Here is a 25,307-nt window from a genome sequence, read left to right as displayed (position 1 = left end):
CTTTTTCATTCATATCATTTTCGTATTGATGAACTGTCATGCTTTAAGATACTCACCTCCACTGTCAAGAGTTGATATGAAATGAAAGCCTTTATTTCTGTGTTTTTATTCCTTATTTACTAATTGCAAGCTACAGATGGACTGATTTGTGGAATATGAGCATCTCTAGCTTTAATTTATCTCAGTTGTTTGATTTCGGTCACAGATGAAGATGATCAACTCTTCTGCAAAACAGAATCCTTAGCCTCCCTATTCTGGAGTTTACTGTTCTGTAAAATATTGTAAGATTGCCACCTATGTTTTAAAGATATCTTGTTAAGCATGCAATGAAGTTTTAATGTTTTGAGATTCTTAGATGAAAGGCACTATGTAAGGATAAAGTATTATCATTATCTTTCTGGACTAAAGAACTGCTTTGTTGGTTGCAAAGTCAGTCTGACCCAACTTAGTGTTATCACTTTTTCTGATCTGAATAGTTAGCCAAAGTTCAGGGCTCTGCAAGCTTTTTCTTTTTGTCAGAGGCAGTGGTGGTAGAGACAAGTATCTCTGCCTGTTTTCACCTCCTTAGTGATCTGGAGGCAACTCCTGCAGTGTATTACATCTTGACCAAAGTTTTGTAAAGCTCTGGCAGTTCCTGTCTTAAGGAAATATTAGAACAATTAATGCATTTTAACAAAAGGGTACAATTATTGGAGAAGGTGACTTGAACGCCTCCCTTGGTATTGCAAGATTTCAGCTTGCATAACCCTTTCAAAAAGAGTTTGTTCAGCTCATAGATTGGCAAAAAGTCAGGTGTCCTCTGTGCGGTCACAGGGGAAATACTATCAGAGAAATGTTGTAAGTGCCATATCAAACATATAGAGATGATTTTATGAAGAGGTTTATCTGTTTTTCTGCTGTTCAGTGGAGGTCACCTAATACCCTGTTTTGAAGGGCTGAGTGAGGTAGCCTGTGGCAAAACTTACAGAGTTGTCAGAACAGCAGAGTTTACATTTCAAAGCACAGTGATACAACATGACACTTAAAATAACAAATAATGGGGAATTATACAGCCTGAGAGCTTTCATCTGAGTCTAAATCAAATTCTGCTTGCTTTCAGTACTTTCAGTGAGGTGCTGAGTGCCCTGTGACATGAAGAGTTACAGGTGCACCCATGTACAACTGCATGGCATCAGTTTCTCGGCGTGCAGGCTGCTAGTGTCAACTGCGGTAACGCAGGGATGACCAGACAAATCATATTCTCATTGCGATGGTCTCAACTTCCACCAAACTAACTTGATATTTATGGGTAACACTGAAGGATGTTGCATCCAGCTTCAAACCTAGCCGTAATGCTGTTTATTAGGCAGTGCATTCTTGTCAATAGAAGAGGAAGGGGGAGAAGCTGCCATCAGCCTCTGAGCAAAATATGAAAAGTAGCTCACAGGTCCTAAGACTTAATTTGGAAGGAAAAGTGATCTCCAATTTTCTGTGGATAGGAATACAGCTAGCCTTAAAAGAGTGTGTCAGTTTTCAGCTTTTTTCAAGCTATATATGGAAATGGAAGTGCAGATTTTTTAAAAGTCTGTGCTATTTGAACTCAGAGGTAACTGTATATCCATTTCCTGGTTTTCAGATAATCACTAAACTGATTCCTAGTTGCATTCTTTCCTTAAAAATTAAACAAGAGTGCATCATAAAACTGAGATGTTGCTTTGCCTGCAAAATATTTACAAGAGGGTTTTCGGTTTCAGACCATAAACTAGAAGATACAGCAGATCAGAGAGTTGAATTACAACTGGTGAAAGTAGTTACACTTAGAACTTTTTGTCAGACTCTATAGTCAAATGGTATAACCTAATGAGAATAATTTTTATTAGATCAGTTTAACCACTTTTGGCACTGCCAGAGTCTTGGACCATTACTCTGATTTCAGGTCAGTCAGCTTTACCGTAGTGTTACTCTGCTGACTTGACTGGCATTATTCCTGAATTACATTATTGTGAATGAGATCAAAATCACCTCCTTTGACTGAAGAAAACAGAATAACAACTAACAAAAATACAGGATTATACTTGATAAAGCTACTCAGTGTTATTTTGTTTGGAATACAAGCAAATGTAACAGTCTTTGGAAGGGCTTTCTGGAGAGTTAGCAGAATATTTTGTGCCACATGCTCAGATGTCATGGTCTTAATTGTGGTGTATGGATCTCCCAGCTGCCACAGAACATTTAACATGTTTGAAAAGGTGCCTTTGTTCCCCTGTAAAAGCCAAATTTGCTTTTACCACCCTTACCCACAATACAGCAGGAGAACAGTGCTGCTAACCATGTTGTAGGGGCCACAAAAATCTTTTGCACCTTTCAAGGGAGGAAGGAACTTTTCCTTCTTTAGTCGGGCAAAGTGTTACCCTTGGAAGTTTTTGCTCTTGGGATCCAATTGCTTTCTTGCACTCATAACCTGTGCTACCTAATTGTTCTCCAGAGTAAAAGTAGGTTGGTGGGTTGGTTTCTGTTGCTGCTGTTGTTTCCAGTTTTAACGTTTGAAGGCTGCAGATATGCACAGTGCTCAAGCTGGGAAAACGGCAGTCATAGTTATTTAATAGGAGCTCTGGGAATTATGAAGTCTCAAGGAAAATCTCAGGAAAGATACACAAACACTCCCTAGAACTACACAGGGTGCAGAAAGGGTTGGGTGCGCAGATCCCATGAAGGTGGAACAGCTGCCTTGAGCACTGTGAAGGGCTGTGTAATAGCACTAAATGTTTTGATAGACCTGCAGGACCTTTGGAAATGCTCAGCCTCTGAAAGAAGTGTTTTTTGTTACAGAAAATGAAGTGGTCTAGTAAATTGTTTGCACTACATGGTAAGGCTTTAGTCCTTGTAGAGAATGTCATTGTATCTCACCTACCTTAATGTTGTTAGTTTGCTCTTGATTTGTTCAAAGGAAGCAAAGATTCAAAGGTCAGCAATGAATGGTTTTGAAAAAACCTGAGTGCTGTCTCTATCTCCCACAAACTTGGAGTGAGGAATCACAGTTCATGCCATTTATAAATACTTCCCACTTTGTCTTACAGTTTCTTTTGCTCCTTCTCCTCCCCTTTTCCCTATAAAAAAATTAATTTCTTCTTTATGAAAAAGACTTAGCTGACATTGATAATTTTTTTAAATGTACTTTGATCTCAGACAAAATTTGAAGGAATTTTTACCATATTGACAGCAGAGAGGTCATAGAGATCCCTAATGTGTGAAAGGGAACGGAGACACAAAGAATGTCCAAATCTGTTTGTCCACAGCATGGACCTTGTATTCATAATTTGGGACATAAATAAACAAGACCTTTTTCAAATCTCTGGATATCTTAAGGGGCATGCTACTGTGCACTAAATTTGGGTGTGGATCTGCAGCTCTTCAGTAACTTTGCAGTAGCAGTCTGTGTGCACGCTCTTCTCCAACACTAAAATCAAGGCAGCTTGCCTCCCATTGAAGCCAAAGGGAAATGAAGTTACCTGGCTCCTCTAAATATTAGGTCACTTTGTCTAAATGCCTAATTATGGATTTTAGTATTTAGCTTTGTTTCCCAATTTTGGTCTATAAGCCTAGAACAAACCCTAGATTTTACTAGTAGAAGCTTCATTTATAGGCCCTGGTTCTCTTCTAGTATCGGTTTTACTTAAGCGTAACTCCATTCACATCAGAAAAGACGCTCCCGGTTCCCAGCCCTACAAAGGCTACAGAGGTCAATGGTGCTTCTGTACCCTATGGCTTAGAGATACATTCAAGATAACCAGGTCTTAGAGCAGTAGACTTGCACAGCCACATATAAGCTGCTTGGGTTGCAGATGAGCTTGTGTAACTCATCCCATTGACTCTAAAAAGTATCAACCAGAGGTAAATTACATGTTAATTCAAATGTCATTCCTAACCCAAGTCACCTGAAAGACTGCTAATCATTAGGCTTAGGATCAGGACACTATATGAATAATCCTAAAAAAGCCTTTTTTTTTTTTTCTTTTTTACAGTAGTTACAGTCCAGCATCTCTAGGACTGGAAAGCAGGACCTCTTGGTCTTATTCCTAGTTCTTTCACTGCTTCAGTCTTCTTTTGCTCTCTTAAGTTGAAAGCGTGACTTAGATTTAGTTATATGAGTCTGTATTTAGGAATTTCTGTAAGATGTCCAATTCACTGAGACTTGCTCTACAGTTCTCAGTTCCTGTCAACCTCAGTGGCCAATCCAGCTGAGAAAATTTGGCAGTATCTCAGTCTCTTCATCTTTTAGAGGATCATATGGGTACTTCTCTGCCTCTTAAAATATAGTGAGGTTTCTCAATTGCTTACAATATCCTCTGTCTGCAATTAAAAATGGGCATTCCCTAGGCATCTTTTGCTAAGGAAAAGGAGGAAAATATGTAGGATATGACAAAATTTTTCAGTGAGGTCAGAAGTATCCAACGTGTTTGGCTGATTGTATTTCACTGTTAAACAGTGAAATTGCACTGCCCAGCACATACAGACAGTTCTGTTCTTATTAAAAAAAATCAAAGTGGAAAAACTTACATTTCTATATCACAACCAGGATCATACTCACATTTCAGTAGTGGAAAGGAAGAGATAAAAGGCTTTCACTATGATGGAGATTTTCTCCAGGTCTGCCTCTGCCCCCCCCTCACCTCCCCCCCCGCCCAGGTCTCTTTCCCAGCGTTTCTGAACTCTGCCTGCAGTGCACTTCAGGTCTTGCTAGGATACATCCAGGTAAGGGTGAGTTAATGAGAGAATGTCTGGCCAGGAAGGAGTGATGATGCTCTGTGACCCTCTCAGTCAGCATATCTGGTGGTCATGGCCATGGATAAGCATGCTAAGTTTTCTTATGTTGAAAATGGCCCAATCCTATTGGTTATATAAAGGGGTTCTCATCTGTGTGGGATGAATATCTAAAAAGGGGTATGTACACCCACATACATGTATACAGACTTTTTTATATATTTACAGTATACTTTTAATGAGTAATAATGTGGACTGCCTAAAAACTGTCTCTATGACTAATTAGTCTCAAAGGTCCTAAATTGATTGACCATCAAGGCATACTGCAAAAGACTTCTTTCACAGAGGGTTTTTTAAAGGGGGCTGATGGTACATTCCCTCCAAAGGGAGGAGAGAATGAGAAGATTTTATGTGCAGTTCTTTGGCAGTGTTCCTTTTTGAAATGATTATTTTAAAACTACTGGATTATTTTTGTCCTTCTAATGAGGAATTAAAGTGTCCAGACACTTTTACAAGCATTTTTCTTATTATTTATGTCTAAATCAATAAATACATATGCTCTGCTCTTGTTTTTCTTTGAAATCCTGCTAGGGAAAAAAAAAAAAAAAGAGAGAGAGAGAGATGGATTTTTTCAGATAGCACAATGAATCATCAACGGAGTGAAAACACTGGGCAAATTCTCTTTTGTTTAAGCAAATGGCCTGTACACAGTTCAGTCCAGCACATTTTTCATGGGATGTAAGGGAGCAGTTCAAAGAATTGGCAAGGAATTGGTCCTGCATATTCATGAGGCTGGGAAAGGAGGTGAAGGTACCGAAGAAGGCAAAAAAGCAATATGAGGATAGAGTGGAATGTGGAGTAAGTTACCACAGTATCCTATTTTACTGCTGTTTGACGTAAAGCTCCTTTGCTTTTACACAACCACTGGAATTGAATTGAAGAAACTCAGGGTCTAAATAATGAATGTGTCTTTTACATGTTAACAGAGGAGAATCTGCACCTCATCACAGAGATAATGTGCCCCTCTGTTCTCTCCCTAGTCTCCAGCTTACGTTCCAGATGTCAGTCCAGATCTTGTCCAACAGACAGAGGAAAAACTCAAAATCAGCCCCTGCAAAGAGCTGTTCTCTCACTGTACAAAGTAAGTATAACTTGATATCCAGAGATCACATGGCTGCAGTCAGCAGCTTGTAAAGAATGTGTCAGGTAAGGAGAGAAATTTGAATTTGTCTCTGAAGCATGTATCTTCAGCTTATGTTCAGAATCCTAGAGACATTACCGACAAATGGTGAAGTCATTTCATCTGAACAAAATATAATAAATATTTCCATGCCATTATATACACTACACACAGGCACTTAGTGTTTCAGGTATTTGACAGAGTGTTCTAGCCAAGTAAACCAGCCATAGATTTCATGCTGAGTGAAAAGAGCTACAATGATAATGTATCCAAAGAAAACATCTCTGTTTCAAAGTGAATAAAAATTAAGTGGCTATACAGTCCATTTAGACAGAGGAATGTGCAAACTTGCTCTGCGTGGCTTTTCCAAAAAATCTTCAACAGGAGAATGAGGCTTTTTTAATGCTTTCGTCTGTCTGTGGAGTTCAAATGTACATGTGTTATTTCTTGCTTTGTCTGGGAAAAGGCTTATCAGTTTTTGCAGCCGTGAGGCAGTTTGTGCTATTATGGTCTAAAGCTCCAGGTATGCACTTTGCATTTGCAAACACCGACCCTAGTTTGTTCACACCAGAAGATCATAAACCAACAAAAATATGAAAAGGAGGGATCATCACAAGCTAGCCCATGTGGTTTCTGGCGGAGCACAGTTTGTTTTCCCTGGATAACGTAATGGGGATTTGTAAAATTCGTTCTGCTGTCATTCGTTGTTTTGACTCATTTCATTGACCTTTTCTGTTTGCAGTTATTCTTTGCATTGGTAGGAGATGTGGTTATTTCTGTCCTTCTCTTATAACCAGTTCACTTGTGTTGGCCTCGTGTCATGTTGAGATGCTGGTATAACTTGCGCCAGTTGTATGCGCCAGTCACAGTGACAAAGGCAGAGCTGTGCTTCACATAAAACCCCCTGATGTCTGTTTCCATTTCTGACATCAGTTTGAAAGCTGACAGTTTACTGTAAAACATGTTTTGCTGATGCCAAACAGGGGAACTAAAAAGCAAACAGCTGGTGAAAGGCAGCTATTGTTCTTTAAAGTGTGTGAAGCTTTTAATTAACTGAATGAAATAGGCTAGCTCTGGACAGCACTTAATTCAGGCTCTTATTCAGACAGCTATTCCTTTTTCCAAACTGAAACAGATAAATTAGCCAGTTATGAGACCTTGCTAATAAATATGCTGATCATTTCACATGGACTGAAATGGATTCCAAAGGAAGTTTTAAAAACTTGCTATTGCTATTTACTAAATGTGTTGAATAATGTTAATTTTGGAAGTGTTCACAGTAAAACCAAAAAACACCAATACATACAAATATGAAACTTGACATCCTGTGTGAGCAGGAACAGGGATGAGTTTTAGATGAGGTCTCATAGATAAGGTCAGTTTGCAGGAGAAATGTATGTATAAATGTACCTGTGCTTCTGCTTTGACCTTCAATATTTAGGCTGTTTTCCACTGTCTCTTCCCTACTAATTTCCCCTATAACTTTGGATCTGAATTTGGACATTTTTTAAAGCTCATTAATACAGATTTTTTTCTTTTGGAAATGTAAATTCACTTAGTGAAAATACTTCTTCTTCTTAAGATTCATACTGTGTGATGTGTGCAGTCAAAGCTAATGAAGACAACAGCAGTCTGACTTCCGAATGTTGTATATTTGCAATTACCTGATTTGATCCAATCTACGTATCAAGAATTATTAACAAATAAATTTCAACAGTTGAGAGTTTCCAAAAACTTATGAATTGTGGTTCAAGAATGGGGTAGAACTAAACTGAGGAGACACATTATCTATTCTGAATTGTTTTCTTCTTTCTAGAACCGTACCAGGATGAGATGTAGTTTATCCTTTTCCAAATCAAAATAGTTCTACAGAGAATTTTCTCCTCCAGAAATTCTAGAAAGGTGTCTATATATATTTACATCAGAATTTTTCTAAACGGAATTTTCTGTCTCTGATGTGATTTTGCATTTGGATGCAAAACAAATCCAAGCATAGATTTTGCTTTAATGGTTAGCTATAAAAAATGGCAGTTCTAGTAAATCAGTCAGTCAGGAACTAGCAAGCTGTTAGAGAGACTGTAGGTGGCTGATCCAAGACTGTGCACCCTTAAGCCACCTTAACTGAACCTTGAAGCTGAGAGAGAAATACACATTGCTTGTTGTGGGCAATTTTCACCCAAAACCAAGCTTTGTCCCCAGCATTACTGCCAGCAGAGGCACTCGTCCATCGGGACAACCAAAACCAGCACGGGCCATGCTGTTTGACGGGGACAACCCACCATTAAGCAACATGGCCATCTTCGCCTGAGGCAGCACTGGCCAGCAGCTCTACAGATCGACCTGTGTTTTCTCATCTCTGAGCCCTGAGCCTTCCTTACAGGAGTTCCCTGTGTCTCTGGCTGCTTGTGGCCTGTCACAGGCAACACATTTATTTGTCGTATTTGCAGATAGGCCTTTCCGCTAAGACTTTGCAGTACAAGAGAGACATGGAGCTCCTGGAGAAAGTCCAGTGCAGGGCTACGAAGATGATCAGAGGGCTGGAGCATCTGCCCTACAAGGAACGGCTGTGAGAGCTGGGCCTCTTCAGCCTGGGGAAGAGAAGACTGAGGGGGGATCTGATCAATGTGTACAAGTACCTGAAGGGAGGGTGTCAAGGGGACAGGGACAAACTCTTTTCAGTTGCCCCGTGTGACAGGACAAGAGGCAGTGGGCAGAAACTGAAGCACAGGAAGTTCTGCCTGACCGTGAGGGGGAATTTCTTCCCTGTGAGAGTGACGGAGCACTGGACCAGGTTGCCCAGAGAGGTTGTGGAGTCTCCTTCTCTGGAGATGTTCAAGGCCTGCCTGGATGCAACACTGTCTAACCTGCTCTAGGTGACCCCACTGAGCAGGAAGGTTGGACTGGGTGATCTTCAGAGGTCCTTTCCAACCTTACTGATCCTATGACACAAATCCACCGCCCTGCTCTGACTTTCTTTCCTTTGTTTTACTCTACAAGACACACAGCTGTCAGGAAAAGCCCTTAAACTTTAATCACAGTTATTTCTTCTGTAAAGTAGGAATTGAGATTTTTTGGTTTTTGCTCAAAACGATACCTCTGATGGTCACTTTTTGATGGAAATGGGCTCCAGACAGAAATTTTGGATCCAGATTGAACATTTCCCCAAAGTTTAGAATTTTAATTTCTGAGGGAGCTAGGTTAAGCTAGTCTTAATTTACTCGCAGAAATAAAGATACTAGTTCTCTGGTGGCTAACAGCCTCTGTGAAAGTCCACTGAGGCCAGTGGGAGACTCCTCATTAATTTTCAGCATACATAACTAGCTCTCAGCTTCTATAAGGCCTCCTATTATGAAATAAACTAAGCACATCTCTTTGTTCCCAGATAATGTTTAATGATTTAAACTGTGAATAAAACAAAACAGAAAATAAAGTAGAAGTAAAATGACTCTGATTTACAAGTAGTCTTGATTTTTTCCACTTGTTTCATTTGTCTTTTGCTCCAAATTCAGGATTATAAAATGCTTATATATCCTTTTCATCTGAGATAGATCTGTCCTTGACCACCTCAGTGGGGAACCATTCCAAGAATACCTAAACAGCATGTACTTCGACAGGTTTCTGCAGTGGAAGTGGTTGGAAAGGTAAGTGTTGCTATCTTTTTTTTTTTTTTTTTTTTAATTAAAAATGAAAATAAAAGGTTTATTTTCACTTTTCATGCAAAGCTTCTAGAATATGGTTGAAATGTGATAGCTGAGATAATGCAGGTTTGTTCCCTTTGCCTTCAAGTCAAAGACAGAGTTTGGCCTTTTCTCAGCACTTCTAGTCTCTCATCCCAATGTCTGCCCATTTCCAGCCCTTTCTCTCTTTTCTCTGTTCTTTTCACTCACTCTTTTCACTGTTCTCCCTTCAGAAAGGCCCATCAAGACTCATTACTGGTTTCCCTGAGCGATAGTGGAGGCAAGCTCTCTCAAAAAGATCTGGGACAACTTTTCTAATTTTATCATTTGTTTATAGAAGTCCATTGCTGGAAGGTTCAAGAGGAATTGACAGCTTTAGCCGCAGAAAGATGCTGTGTAGAAAAGTCAAGGTTATGTTGGCGTTAGACTCGCTTTAACTATAAAATGAGTATCCAGCTGGGCCTGGTGTCTGCAACATGCTCCTTTCACCCTCCATGAGTGTGTTCACACCCACAGATGCTCTCCAGCCTTTCCCTTCTCTTTCAAGGACCCACATTTTTGCATGTGACACACTCCATCAAGCCGCTTGGACACCTGCTTTGCATAGCACTCTTGAGCACAACAGGTGAATAGGAGAAGACTTACAGCTAATAAAAATTGAGAATCCAAATCTCCTCTGTGATTTGACAAATCTCTGCAGCCAGTTTCAGTGTAGGCCCTGTCACGATGAGCTATTCTTGGAGAAGAGTGAAAGGTTATATTGCCCTTGTTTATAACCTATCTTTGTGCATCCATAATGTTGAATATAAAATGCCCATCCAGTCTCTGGCTTTTACATTTGCAAACAGTGTACCCAAGCAAGACTGAACCAGATGCTGCTTGCTAGAGAAGTAAATAATAAAGCAAGAATCCATTCCAAAACACCAGGGAGCTTGTTTTGGCTTCTAAAGCTCAAGTGTTTTGCCGCTTAATGGCCCGCACGTTAGGTATGATTAAAATACGTTCAACAATTTCAGTCTCCCTGCTTAGCTACTCTCTGAATATGGTGGCTTTTTATCTGGACCAATTATCACCATTATCAACATCGCTGTAAACAGACAAAACCGCAGCGTATCAGTCTTCACACCATATTATTGGCTAGACATTTATGAGCACACTTAATAATGAGGTATCCTTTGGGGTCTAAATGTGCCAGGAAAGGGGCCTTTGCTTTTTCTTTTTTGGAGAGTGCTGCAGTAGACTTACTTACACTGCTGTGTAACAGTGACCTTGAGCTGAGAGAAGCCCCAGTTTCCACAATTTGAATTAATTATGGGAGATGAGTTATGGCCAGATTCTTTAGTGGTGTATATCAGCATAATGCCTCGGAGATCAAGGGAGCTGTGCCAGTTACATTCCCTGGAAAGCTACAAAGCTCATGCATGAGAAGAAAGGGAAGTGGTGGGGAGAGGATAGCAACCATTTCATGCCAAGACATGCTCCACATGCCATCTTTACTGAATCCAGCATTTACTCTTCCATTTTTAATTAAAAAAAATCAGATGATTCATCTCTAGCCAGGCTATTTCCTATCTGTTTTCACACGTAGGATAGAGATTTTTTTCAAATGCTTTGCGGATATTTTTTAATTCCCCCAACAAACATGACAAGCTATCAGATGTGCCTGTCCGGCTTAAGCCCGGAGAGCTGTTTCTGGGATTAGCAAAGAGATGTTAGTGTCATGGAGTGATCAACAGCTCCTTCTGACAGCCTGCTGGCTCCAGCAAAGGATCAAACAGTCCATTTATTCCAGGGACATTGCTGAGCATGTAGTTATCACTGCTAATTGTTGCTTTTAACCCTAATAGCATCTGCAATATCTTGTTACAAGTCTGAAAATAACATCTTCTAGTTTCGGCCTTTTGAACATTTTTCTTCTCCCACTTTTTTAAAGAAAATAATGAACATAAATGAAACAATTCACTTTAAAATCTATTCCTATTGTCATCAATCTCGTCATCAATGTTGTTAGCACAGCCACGTTATTGTGCTCCCTCTGCTGGCTGGCTTCCTGCCAGCTATTAAAACAAAGCTATTATAAGGTTCTTATGAATATTCATTAGTGACTGCTAATACAATTTTAATTCCTCGGCGATAGAGCAGGGGATATAAAATGAGATATCTCAAAATCTAGTGTCCTTTCTCCATCACATTATAAAACTTTAATGATAATTAATGGTATAGAAGTTAGATTTAGGGCTGGAGCATTTTTAATCTGAAATCAAATCTGAATTTTGTGGAAATCCTGTAAAATAGTGATTAAACCTGTATAGTTATGCAGAAACTTTTCCAGAATGAGTTTAGGAACTAGCCCCAACAAAAAATCAATTTGCTGGCCTTCCTGATAGCACCAGAGCCCTGGGATGCCATGCATTATGCATGAAGCTCACTCATTTGGCTCCTGCATCCTGGGCCCCTGGCCCAGCGCCTGCATCTCTTGAGCGCGCAGGTCAGTGCCGTAGCCCCTCTCCTGCTCCAAACCATTTCTGGAGTATTTGCTCTGCACACCAAGGTCCCAGGGCAGAGGAGCTGTGGGCTGGGTGAGCGTGCCCTGTGACAGAAAGGCTATGTCCTCATTGCGCCTGATGGGACACCTCCGTCATCACCTTCTCCAGGGTGTCCACGGGCACCCATCACAGGCCAGGAGCACGCGTCTCTGAGATGTGGCATATAGCAACCTCCAAACCAGGAGCAGTGAGCAGATGCCTAAACGTCTCTGTCGTCCCTGTGTTAGCCCTGCCCGCCTCATGCCCCACCGCACGTGGAACGGCCAGCAAAGCTGCTGTCTGCTGCACAAGGAGAGACAGGTTCCCACTGAAGATGCTCTTCTAGCACAGTGAGACTAAACAAAATCCATGAGGAAGAGCACCGTGCTCTCACAAAGAGAGAGGGATTTATTTAGTCCTTAATTTGGCCCATGATTTGGCCCTTAATCAGAACGTGATGCACAGAATATAGTCACTGGTTAACTCACCAGGGGAAAAAAAATGACTCAGTGGTAAATTCACTGAAGAAACCAAATGAGAAAGCTTGCTTGTCACGTGATGGTTTCAGCGGATTTGTTTCACATGCCCAAAGGAAAGAGGTGCTTTTCCTCCTCTTTTGCCCAATGGTAGTCTCCCCAGAGGCAGGTAATTCAGGCTGGGCCGGAAGGGCTTTGAGCCCTGCTTCCTGCGCTTACCAGCTCTGTGAATTGAATCTGAATCCACCCCTTCAGTTCCCAGGATTGTTTTTTACTTGTTTCCTATCAATGTCCTGTTTTGTTAAAGGTCAAGAAAATGGAAATACTTTTGTGGTGGATTGAATCTCAGATCTCTTTTCCTCAGCTTGAGGACCAAGTAAAATAATAAAGTGTTTGCCCAGCACTACCTTTAAAAGATTTCTGTGTATCATGAAATGATCCATGGAATGAATATGTGGTTGCAAGCTCTTAGGCCTCCTCTTTGTTTAGCAAAGGCCAAAGCTATGTAATGGAGATTCAAAACCCTCTTTCTTCCTAAGATTTTATCAAAAATTATACTGGTGACTCACTAATGTGTTGTATTTTATTACAGCTTAATATGTTGGAATTGAAAAGTTCAAGCCATATGTAGTATTGAAGTAATGTAATTACATAATTATATATTATATTATATTATGTGATTACCTTGAAATAATACAATTATATAATATTTATCTATTTTGCTTTTCAAAAGTATGCTCTCAAATGAATAAATCACAAGGAGTGCATTAAACATAGTGTGTCTTTTTTATTTCCTTTTCTTCCAGGCAACCAGTAACGAAAAACACATTTAGGCAGTACAGGGTACTAGGGAAAGGTGGCTTTGGGGAGGTGAGTAATTTTGAAAGCTTCTGTTAAGAACATTTCTTACTTCCCAGGTGCTGCAGGTTACCGTAGCCTGATGAGGCAGATGTTGATTTTCACTTAACTGCTGACAGTTTCACTTAACCTCTCATGACACTGTAATCTCAAAAAGACACTTTCAAAAATTATTTTTCATTTGACTGTTACATTTGCTGCGGAATTAGGGTCACACCCTTGTTTGTATTTTACTAGTGGCTTGAGGTCACTGCCTAGGCAGCAGAGTCGAAGGAGGCACAGACAGGACTCGGAGCAGATTACAATCTCAGCAGACAAAAGGAGGTGGGATAGGAAGCAGGCGGAGGAAAGTGAAATAATTAAACCAGTGTTACACTGCGGGTTTGGAAACAGAAGTCAGTTCCCCAGATGCCCCCGACATATTCACTACAGCACTGTCTCTAACCTTAAAAGGACTAAATCAGATCAGACTGTGAGCAGTAAAATGCTACCCAGACAAAGTGTTTTCTTTAACTTACCCAAGCAATTGTTCTCTTTAATTCTCAGGTCTGCGCTTGCCAAGTCCGGGCAACAGGGAAGATGTATGCCTGCAAAAGATTAGAGAAGAAGAGAATAAAAAAGAGGAAAGGCGAATCCATGGCGCTAAATGAAAAGCAGATTTTAGAAAAAGTCAATAGTCAGTTTGTAGTGAGTATTGAAACCTCTAGAGATCGGTGCTGTGGTCACCTGCCGAGCACAATGTCTGTCGTTGAATCTGATGCCTCCTCCAACTTCCCGTTATATAAAATGCGCCAGAAGCTGACTCCCTGCTCGTTTCACCTTAGCCCTTCTCCACGCGCATTTGCTGAGTCTCACTTTTAGCCTGTGGTCTGTGAGAAATGCACCAAACTCGGCGCCTGTTTTTACCATGGGAACATAATGCTCTTTACAACCTTGACTTGCATCAGGGTTGCATCAGGCTGAGCTATTTTTATCCAGAGTGATTACCTGAATTCCCAGTGTCTGAGAAAGGAAGGAGGTTGAGACTGAAGGAAATTCAAACAGAATAAATCAGAGGAGACGGGCTGGTATGAGCACCTAGCCAGTGATATGGAGCTGGTCTGCTTGACTTAGGGTTTTCCTAGCTACTGTGAGTTCTGCCAGTTCATGCTAGTGTCTCTAAAAACTTGCCTTAGATTGAAAAATGTAGTTCTCTCTGCATCTGTTGTGTTCTTTATACTTATTTTAGGAAACACTGTGAATACAACATATACAAAGGTAACCACATTTACTTACCTCTGGCAGAAGCAAATATAATGGTTTATCTGAGCACTAAAGCTGATGGTTTCTGATAATGAATAGGCTGGATTCAACAAATTTATTTGTAAGATTCTAATATCTGATTTTTCTATATTTTTAATTGTACATTTGCTATTGTAAAAAGGCCCATATCAAATTCAGTTGTCTTTGGCTGCTGTGCTATCAATGTATTCTTCCTTTGCAAGTCAAAATTTTTAATATAAAAGTCAGTGATTTCCTCTTAGCAGATAGCCGAACTGTTACAATTATGCTATCGATATTTTTCTAGGTCAATTTAGCCTATGCCTACGAAACAAAGGATGCACTGTGTTTAGTTCTGACCATAATGAATGGGGGTGACTTGAAGTTTCATATCTACAATATGGGAAACCCAGGCTTTGAGGAAGAACGAGCTTTGTTTTATGCAGCAGAGATTCTTTGTGGCTTAGAAGACCTACATAGAGAAAATACTGTATACAGGTAAGCTTTTTGTAGAATCTTAGGACATCTTTTTCAGGTGGAAAAGAATTTTCTGCATCCCTCCTACATGCTCTTTTCAGTGCAATGCAGTTTAGATGCCCTGGTGCTTTCACTCAAGATTTCTCAGATCCTGTGTGTGATTCAGTAATAATGGAAGGCAGCAGTTCCTTTGCTAAGTACCTCCTGTCTAAATCATATCAAACTAACATAAAGCTCCCCAAATCCTACCTCAGCAAGCACTGGGTGACAGAAGAAAATTATGAAAGTTCCTTTAAAGGGATTTTATTACAGAACCTAGTTCCTAATTGGTACAGAGCAGAGGTCATTCTGTTCAAGTCTCTATTTTAGGTAGTTAGATTAGTAGTAGTAGTAGCATGTCAGATATATATTAAAAAAAAAAATCTCTGCTATCCCACGGAGAGTAGAATATAAATGTTAGCCAGCCGTGGGTTTGCTGGGGGGCAGAGCATCTCCCTGCCTTTGTGCTGTGCGCCTGCTCTTCACGTGTGACGCCAAAGGAGCTCCCTCCCAGCCACATCCACAGGCAGCACAGTCACTGTCACAGCCCATTAGCCGCGGCAATTTGGTGTGATCAATTCAGTTCTCCTCTCAGATACTCTGTGGCAGAGCAGGTGTATCCTCTGAAGTCCAGCGAGCTTTGCACAAATGGTCCATCTTGCCTTCAGGCCGAGAGCCAAATAGGTTTGGCAAGTGGACAGTCAAGCCCTGCCCCATCTGAGCGGGAACCAGGCTGCAGGCTGCCCTTCCTCTTCAGTGCAATATGCTCTCTGCCTGAGCACAGCTGGTGCTTTGGCCCCTGCAACAAATCTGCCTCCCCTCTCAGTCTCCACCTTTCCTTCTTCAGCCTCTGCAGAATGAGGCGATCTCTGGGTCTTTCTCCTTTACTCGCTGCAGAGCAATGACACTGGCCAGTGGTGTCCCGCAGGCAATGAGGGATCTGTCCTTCTTCCAGCAGAATGATTAAAGCAAGAAGGTATTTGAAACAAAGGACATGGATTTATGCTCTAGGACATGAAAACTCCAGTTTAATTAGCTAGAACAGATCATGATGGTGGCTATAACATGGCAGACATGGGTGGAGGCACATTTACAGCCATACAACCGAGGTGTTCTGCTGGCTGCTTCGTACTCGGGGCCACGGACGCAGCAAGCAGGCACAGCACAGCCAGCACTATAAAAGGCATCGAGTTTATGAAGCACAGGTTTAAAGTTCTTGGCTTCCAGGCTGGCTTACAGCTATAGGCAAGCAACTTTTCAAGGCATCTTAAGGTTTATTTGCGGGATAAGCAGGCTGCTTCCAGAGGGAATTCTTGTGGCTTGTGTATGTGTGTGTGGGGGGGGGAGGGAGGTTAAAATCAAACTCTAATGTAATTGCAAAAAGTATTTATTTTTTGTCTTCATGATCCTATCTTGTGAAATCATTATTGCTGGCATTCATAGCGGAAGAGGACCTGTAAATTGGTGAAAGAACATCCAGGAACAATGATTAATAGATGAAAACATGATTTCTTAAAAAATTAAACCACTTTAAATCATTGATCAGCCTACAATAAGCATTATGTATGTGCTTGTATATGTAGAAATTATCAGACTGTTGTTCCTTGGAGCAGTCCTGTAGCAAATTATCACTTGGTGCTAGTTGTCATAAGGAGGGCTTACATAGATAAAATATTGGTTTAGCTGGCACGGGCTCAGAAGATTTTTGCAAGGGACAAAATAGAATTAGGTGTTTAATTTCAATTGTAAAATCGGATAGTTAGGTGTCTGACTTCCCTTATCCTTAAAAATCATCCTGCCACATTCAGAGAAGTCTTAGAAGGTGCTATAATGTGAAATGTTATAAAATGTAAAACACCAGTATACTTTACTTGATGAAAATGACAGGCGCATTCATAGCATGGCTGTTAAAATCCCATAGTAATGGCACTTTCTCATAAAATGGATTAGAACTGGCTACCTAAAATAGGCTGAGGCTCTGAGGGAAATGGCATCCTGCTTCCTTAAGCAGTTGTTTCATGTTATTCTTATAAGGGCTGCTAGTTTTCACCTCAGATGGCACTTTTATTTTGATGATGAATGACATTATATCTGTGTAGGTGACATTTTCTAGCAGTATTTTAGGAGCATATGCAGAAACCCCTAATTTGTAATACTGCAAAGTGTTTTGGGACCTGTGCAAGTGCTATGTAGGTCAACAAAATATAGCAACTAAATGCTACAGTTTTATCAAGGTGAATAATTCATAGCAAAAAAACTTATTCCTTAGACTTAATTTCATTTTCTACGAACAGAATACTTGTGAGCAAATCGCAACATTCCAAAATACCTCCCCATTTCATGGAACAGTGAAACACACCACTTACATGACCTGAGATAACAACCAGGCCAGCTTTCCGGATCAGAGTTACATATTGAATTCAGAATTGCTTTGCCAAACATGGAGCTTACATTACACTTCCTGAGAGCCATATGCTAGTAAAGACCAACGGGTCAATTGTTTGTGGAAAGCAAACATAAAAAGATTCTGGTCCTCCTCGAATTATATGTGTATGTGGATATATGTGTGTGTATATGTATATAAATGATATATAATATATTATATATAATATTATAGATAGTATATATATATAAGTGCCTGGAAGAACCAGTCAGCCTCAGGAACACATTGTCCTAGGTATTATACAAATATAGAGTAAAGCCTTGTCTGCCATGGTGAATTGTGCTGTTTTTGCTCTTCTTTGTATTGGTAAAATGCAGCATAGCCTTTCTAGCAAGGGTGCAGCAGCAGCAGTATAATTATGTTTCGGTATGTTTAGGCACAGGTAATTTACATATGGAAAGAGGAATCAGCTATACTGTATGGAAGTATCCTTATATTTAACTGTCTCCTTGGAGAGTTTTTACTTCTTCCAGCTATTTCAGTACAAAAATTACATTCCTCCTTGAAACTTTCAAATGTTAGTCATGAAAAGGAAGTGGTCCTTGATCCAGAGGAGCTAGAAATCTGAAAACAGAAAAGACAACTGAAATCTAGGGGGAAGGAAAGACTGCCTTAATTGCCCCAAATCTCAAAGAACTGTAAAAACTAAACTGCTCTTCTCAGAGCCCTTATGAAACCTCTTTTCATACTCACAGAAAGCATCATTTTTGAACTTGCATGCAAAACTCTTTTCATTTAGCCATAGTTACAGCTTTAAATGGGACTAATAATTGCTGGAATGGAAAATGACATAGCTGATAAAGTCTAAGTTTTTCAAGGAAATTATTCCTAAGAGATTCAGAATAATTTTTTTAAAAATGTAAGAAGTGCTATAAACTATGTTGCTCCAGTATTGGAAGGATTCTTCTGATATGGAGGGAAAGCCCACAGTAGTCTGTTTTACTAATTCTCAGATTCTCCTCAGCTTTCAGCTGCCCTTCACATATTTCAGTATTGTTTATTTGAAAAGTAGACTTGGTACTACTAGGCACTCAGTGAAGTTTATCTTGAGAGGTCAGGAAGGTCTGAAGCAAGCAAGAAGAGGAGATTGTTCGTAGTACTCTATGTTCTTGCGTCATATAACAAGTAAGAACAAGATAGGTTTTGAAATTTCATACAGCCTTGTCAAAACTATAAAATACATAGTATTTTATAGCCCTCTCCATTCACAGGAAAATTTGAGGCATTGAAGTAATACAGTTTGAAATACAGGGCAAAATTTTGCACAGGCTTCTGTTGCAAGGGTTACTCTTTGAAAAGAGATGTGTCTTGCTGGGAAGGTAACAAAATCAAGCTGGTTCACAAATGCAAGCAGACCTTAAAAATGATGAGGCCAAACACTTCTTGGATTTGCACCAGGCTAAATGCTGCGTTTCGATAGGAGGCAATCAGATAAAAGTCAGGACAGAACGTTGCAAGTTGTAGCAATATGATTTCCCTGCCTTCCTTGGCCCCTTAGTCCCCTTTTCAGGCTCAGCAGCCAGCTGCAGCCTGCTCCGTCCTTGCTGCTCCCTGTCTCATGGTCTTTCTTGTACTGTCCCTGCAGGGCAATTCCCAGTCGTTGCCCTCACACCTTCAGGTCCCATTTCCCATTACCTGTTTTTTCCCCCTCCTGTGCATTAATATCAGGCTATATGTCTCTCATCTGTTATGCCTGGACATCTGCAAAGGGAGCGTTAAAAGAAGGCTCTCTGGTTCTTGGTTTGGCAGAAGCACAATACAGCCAGGAACAGCAGCTGCAGCTGCAAAGTTGGGCTCAGCCCCACAGATGTGGAAAGGTGGCCTTGGTCAGGCGATGGGATGGCACGTGGCTGGCTGGTCAGCATCGAGAAGCAGCACCTGGTGGAGCAGTTTTGGTGCAGACAAATTCTTTAGAAGAATGACCTGCCAAGGCTTTGCTAAATATACGAAAACTAAGATTTTTCAGACGTTTAACCTGGCCAGATTTGGGGATTTTTTTTTTTTTTTTTTTTTTTTTTTTTGTGGGAACAGTAAAAGGCACATCTCTGACATCAGAGTGACCATCTTGCCAATTTTCATGGCATTACTCCAAACCACAGAGACACTAGAGTTTCACAAATGCTTGTAAGAAGGATTTCAATCTGGGTAAAGCATTCCCTTCTCTGCCCTCTTCTCTTACTTTCCAAGTTAGCTGAACCATTTCCACTGAAACTATTGTACATGCACACAAGTGCATACACACAGATTCATGTATTTGTCCTAAGTCAGGTACCAGGCATAGAAAATTTGAGCCCAGCTGATTACTATTTCCATTTTTATATACAAATACAGTATTTTAGAATTTTCAATATTTTTATTTTAATAAAAGATTTTATAATGGGAAATGTTACTGAATTTTAACAACACGCAGGGTAATAAGGCTTCATTTGTAGGGCTTACTGATTAGATGGATGGGTCCAATATAGAGTGGATTATGAAGTAAAAGCTTAGCTTAGTGAAAAAAAATGCAACTTCAGTTTAGAAAAAGACATACGGTTTCAGTCTATCTGTAAAGTAAGTTGTAGAAAGTTGTATTGGTTTCATGAGTTCTTTGTTGTATGGGTTGACCCCCAGTTGGTCTATTACTGGTAATAAATGCATTTGTGCACTGTTCTCTGCCTATACTATCAGACCAGCTGCATACAAATAACTACTATCTTTAATTTTCAGAGATTTGAAGCCAGAAAATATCCTACTAGATGATTATGGTAAGTCTGAGAGGTTTACAGAGATTCTTTCACAGTAAAGTAGCTTAGGTTAGTTTTGAATACATACCTCACAGAGGCAAATAATGCTCTGAAGTGAGTAAGAGGCTCAGCATACTCTAATACACTAATAGTCTTGGGATTGATAAAGTACTGTCCCTTGCTGCACAGGTTGACGAAGCAGCCGTGCTGCACAGCAGGTTGTGTTCTTGAGACAGCGACTTAGCTCGTAGTGTTTGCCTTTTTTCCGTTGTTTTTCCATCGTTACAGTTGCATGGCTGACACAACACAAAGCAAGCGGTGATTTCTAAACCTGTGCTCTCCGTTGTCAAAAGCACTTTCATCCTTTGCTGAGCCAGCTCTTGTTTGATGCAAATCCAGATACTATTTGTTGCTGAAGGCAGCAATAATCAAATGTCATGCTGAGTTATAGACCAGATGTAGCCCCTTCAGCCATTACAGAGTTACAGACTTAGGTCTGCCCATCCATCCACTGTGATCTGTTCAAGACAGTTCCCTACAGTGTGCTCCTCATTGCCTTTTTTTTTTTTTTTTGGTTTGTTTTAAAGTACCCAACACAATCCACTCTAGTCTCAGCCTCACTGTTAGAATTAATTTCAATGCATTATAACATCCTTAATAATTCCTCCTTTCCTTATCAATGAATCTGTTCCAATTTAGTGATTTGAAACACTTGTTTCTTAAAATTTCAGAACAATAAATTGCAAGAATATAGCAGTGATGATAACAGTTTTGTTTTTTGATTATTTTGGAGTCATAGCTGCTTTGTGTTGTTTTGTTCCTTTTTTTCCTTCCAGGTCATATTAGAATATCTGACTTGGGACTAGCTGTTAAAATTCCTGAGGGCGAATCAATCCGTGGAAGGGTAGGAACAGTCGGGTATATGGGTAAGTCCTCAGTAGCTCATCTTTTTTTATAATTTACTGAGCTTACTTGGACTTTGGAGATATTTCTGCTATGTAGGCCTGGAAAAAAAAAAGAATAAAAAAAGATTTACATTCAACTGTTTCAGTTCCCTGAGACAGCCCAAGTAATCATGCCAGTGGAAGTTAGAAGTAGGCAAAAGGAGGGACCACAGAACCTCTTAATGAGACTGACAGAAACTGCTGTGGAACCGGTCCATAATTCTAAATCAGCAAAGCAAATTAAAAGAGGAGACAATAACTGGCTTTCTAGTTACTGCAACATGGATTTATTTTAGGAGGGTTATTTAGTTTAGGAGGGTGCATAAAAGAAGGAATAGGTCTCTTTCTAGATGCTAGTTTGTATATTATTTAAAAGAAATTATACTATGCATATGTATTTGTATGTTTACATACACACCTATGTTTTGCTGTTTGGACACAAGGAGCCTGTACACAAGACAAGTACAGATTTGTATGTGGGTAAAACAAAACATTCCCTGATTTAACTAAATATATTTTCTAAGCTCAATATAATTATTTCCATACCTTCTCTGTGCAGATACATTTTTTGGAATAAAGACACATACACTTAATATGCTTATTTGACTAATATGTGAATACATATATACAAATACACTTATTTGACTAAAGAGAAACCAACTGATATGAACCACTGTTACACCATACGGAGACTTTAATGCAAGCAAGCAAATCAGTTGTCATTTGTAAATTTTGTTATCTTGGTGTAAGGCTGTGGGCAGACTCCCCGCTTGCGTGCGCATGCGCACAGGTGTGTGTGCGTGTGTGTTCATAGGCATGTATGGAGGGTGAGCATCGCTGCAAGAAAGTGACCGTACGCCCAAGGCAGACTGGATGTTTGCAAGACAAAACAAATGAATTTGCTTTTAAAGGGAAAAATGTTATAAATTGACTGAAAAGACAGAATTTGCTTTTGGAGAAATGTCACTGTTGTTTACAGGATGGGTGTTTCTATGTCATTTCTTTTCTAAATGGAGAAATCTGGAAGGACTTCTAAGATTGGCAATGTGTTTGCTTAATACTTAGCTTCAACTTCTTTTTGTTTTTGATTGGTCTGAGTTTGTATATGAACTTGGCATGTAGCACGCTGCATTTCTGTAAATAGGTCGACAGAAATCAGGAAGTATTTTTATATTTTATCTGCCATTCTGTGTGTGTGCGTGTGTGTGTGTGTGTGTACATGCGCACGTGTGTGTGCGTGCATGTATTCAGTTACCAAAAAGGGACTGTTAGAAATTTTATTTCTTTGCCTATGTAAAGGTCAAGCATTTTCACAAGATGCATCTCTCTCCTCCACAGCCCCAGAAGTGTTGAACAACCAGAGATACACACTCAGCCCTGACTATTGGGGATTAGGCTGCCTCATTTATGAAATGATTGCTGGGCAATCACCATTTCGTGGAAGGAAAGAGAAAGTGAAGAGAGAAGAAGTGGACAGGAGAGTGCTGGAGACAGAAGAAGTATACTCCCATAAGTTTTCTGAGGATGCCAAGTCCATCTGTAAAATGGTAAGGGGCTTCAAGGTCCAGTGTGGCAGCTTCATTAGCCAGCTGTATCTGACATGGTGTGAGAGGTAACGCAGAGCCATGCAGGGGCTGCAGAGACAAGGATTAACCCAGCTCATCTGTTGATGGGATGTCTGCATTTTCCATTCATTCATATTGTGTTTATTTGGGCTTGCTTTTCCATGAGATTCATCACAGTCATACTGAGTCTTCTCCAAAGTTCTATGGCAAGGAGAGCAGTATCTATTCTCATGAGACTTTGAATGTTAGTTTGCAGCCAAGAATGCAGTTCTGACTTTTATAATCTTGTAGAAAAAATAAAAAGGACTTAGTGATGCAAGGCCCTTGGTGTCTCCTGCAAGGAACTGAACACCCCATGGCTCCATTGTCTTTGGTGAGAGCTGGGGTAAGCAGAACAAAGATTATGCAATGAAATTATTGTGACACTCAAATGTTGTCCCACCCTATCTCACTAACTTTGTTAGCAGCTTTTTCCCCCAGGGTTCCAGGATATCCAGCTTTTTTTAATACTGTTGAGCTGTCCTTTAAAATATTTTCTCACCCTTTCAGCTGGGAGACATTTTCATAGCACAATAGCCCTGTCTGACAATGGAAATCCTCAAACCCTCTGAGAAATCTCAAAGCTGTGTCTGAATTCACCAGTATCTTGTCAACATCCATTTTTAGAAGGCTGAATAGTGATTTAGAGAAGGATATGGCCTTATTCTTGATGTTGTTTGCTAAAGAGAGAAGTCTTCTTTGGAGACACTGACATATCAATGTATGCTGGTAGAGGGAAAATGAAGGGAAGGAAAGGTCAACAAATAGGTAGTGAGAGTTTCACCAGTATCTTGTGCAACAGGCAAGCGAATAGCATATCAACACCATTCTGATTGGCTGGCTTCATTAGAGACACTGAGGTCTCCTTGCAAAATAATAATTGTAGCATTGCCAAGTATCATGCCTGGAAGTCATTAACTCACAGTGCACCAATTCACTGCTGAGTCCCTAGGGTAGTAATTAACTGACATCACTCTTGATAGACACTCTAGGCCATATATTGCCCTTAATCTGAGATTCAGAGCCCCCAGTGATGTCAGCATGAGAGGATCTAGGACAGCCACTGGCCCGTACAGACCATGTAATGTGCTCTGGCAGCACATCTGGCAGCCTGCCATCTCTTACCTGGTAGCGTCTCAACTCCCAGCAGGTAAGGAGGAGATTCTGCTGGAGGGGCAGAGAGTTTGTGTGTTTCACAACATTAAGTTTGTACATGAAACTGAAATGTTGTGAAGCAAAAATGATATTCTTGTTGCAGGCACAATAGAAGTATAATTCACTGTAAAATAACCAAGCCCATGAAAAGTCAAAGATGAGCGGAATTAAATTTAGCATTGATGGGATAGTGCTCGAGATGACCTACCACTTACGGGAGAGTAGGCAGTCATTATACTGTAGTGGTCATTTTCATCTTCAAGCCATAGAAACTACGGTTTCAGGGAACCTCAGGAGGTCATCTAGTTCATTCCGTTGCTTCAGGCAAGGACGAGCTGTGTGTAAACCATTCCTAACAACTCGGTCATTACTGCTTCACTGTCCCATCATGTGGTATGTTTGCTTAGGTGATTTGTGCAAACTCTCGATGTATCAAAAGATAGCCCTGTCATTTGTGAGCATTAATATGTTTATATTACTGTGCCTTAAGACTGAAAAAATCTTACTTCTGATACTGGGCATAATGGAATTTGTGACTCTCCATCCAAAAGTCATTTATATTATCAAGTGATATTGTTAAAAATCCAAGATTTAAATATTTTCTCTCAAACACTTTTGATTGTTTTTGCTGAAAACCAGAACCCTGTTGCTTTGTACAAGTATCTTATCAAGGAAACAAAAAAGGAAGAATTAAGATCCCATCATGCCTACAAAATGAAGCACAAAATTGTAATAGAAAAAGTCAACTTTCTCATACCTTCTCTTCAAAGCTTGCTCCATGATCTGATATCCTCGCTATCAGGACATGTCTTTACTCACTTACTCATATGAAAACCTGTTAGTGTTACCCCAGTTCAACCTTCCCCTCCTGGATGTTTATGCCCTTTGCATGTTTGCAGGCGCATATCATAGCTTCCATGAATCAGCATCCATCCCATATTTCCATGTTTCAATTTCTAAGTTATTTCCCATAAATCAGCCCTTATTTTGGATTGAAACAGAGATGAATAATAAATAATTAGGAACAGGGGCAGCTGGCTTTCTGGGAAGTTCCTCAACCCATAGTTCCCATATAACATAACTGCTTCATGTTTATTTTTCTGTGAAAAAATCCAGTCTTTCTAGGAAATGCTCCCTGTTTGTTATTGTTGTGACTCGTACATCATTGATATACATGTATGTTTCCCCAAGTGCAGTCTTGTA

At 40.1% G+C, this 25,307-nt stretch overlaps 1 protein-coding gene across 3 annotated transcripts in view; it reads left to right on the top strand.

The window, feature by feature from the left end:
- GRK5 (G protein-coupled receptor kinase 5) overlaps positions 1–25,307 on the top strand; it is a 171,225-nt gene that overhangs the window by 136,082 nt on the left and 9,836 nt on the right. For 2 of the 3 annotated variants that reach the window (XM_062579494.1, XM_062579495.1), the window contains exons 5-12: positions 5,781–5,881; positions 9,469–9,561; positions 13,405–13,468; positions 14,003–14,143; positions 15,024–15,214; positions 20,385–20,422; positions 21,238–21,327; positions 22,684–22,892. In XM_062579494.1, coding sequence (XP_062435478.1) covers positions 5,781–5,881; positions 9,469–9,561; positions 13,405–13,468; positions 14,003–14,143; positions 15,024–15,214; positions 20,385–20,422; positions 21,238–21,327; positions 22,684–22,892 — 927 coding nt within the window. Of the gene's footprint in view, positions 1–5,780; positions 5,882–9,464; positions 9,562–13,404; positions 13,469–14,002; positions 14,144–15,023; positions 15,215–20,384; positions 20,423–21,237; positions 21,328–22,683; positions 22,893–25,307 lie in introns of all 3 variants that reach the window. The other variant, XM_062579496.1, reaches the window with a different exon arrangement.

Source organism: Rhea pennata, chromosome 7, assembly GCF_028389875.1.
Source record: "Rhea pennata isolate bPtePen1 chromosome 7, bPtePen1.pri, whole genome shotgun sequence".
NCBI classification, from domain to species: Eukaryota; Metazoa; Chordata; class Aves; order Rheiformes; family Rheidae; genus Rhea; species Rhea pennata.
The sequence above is the reverse complement of the archived record's forward strand: the minus strand, read 5'-3'. Positions and strand labels throughout refer to the sequence as shown.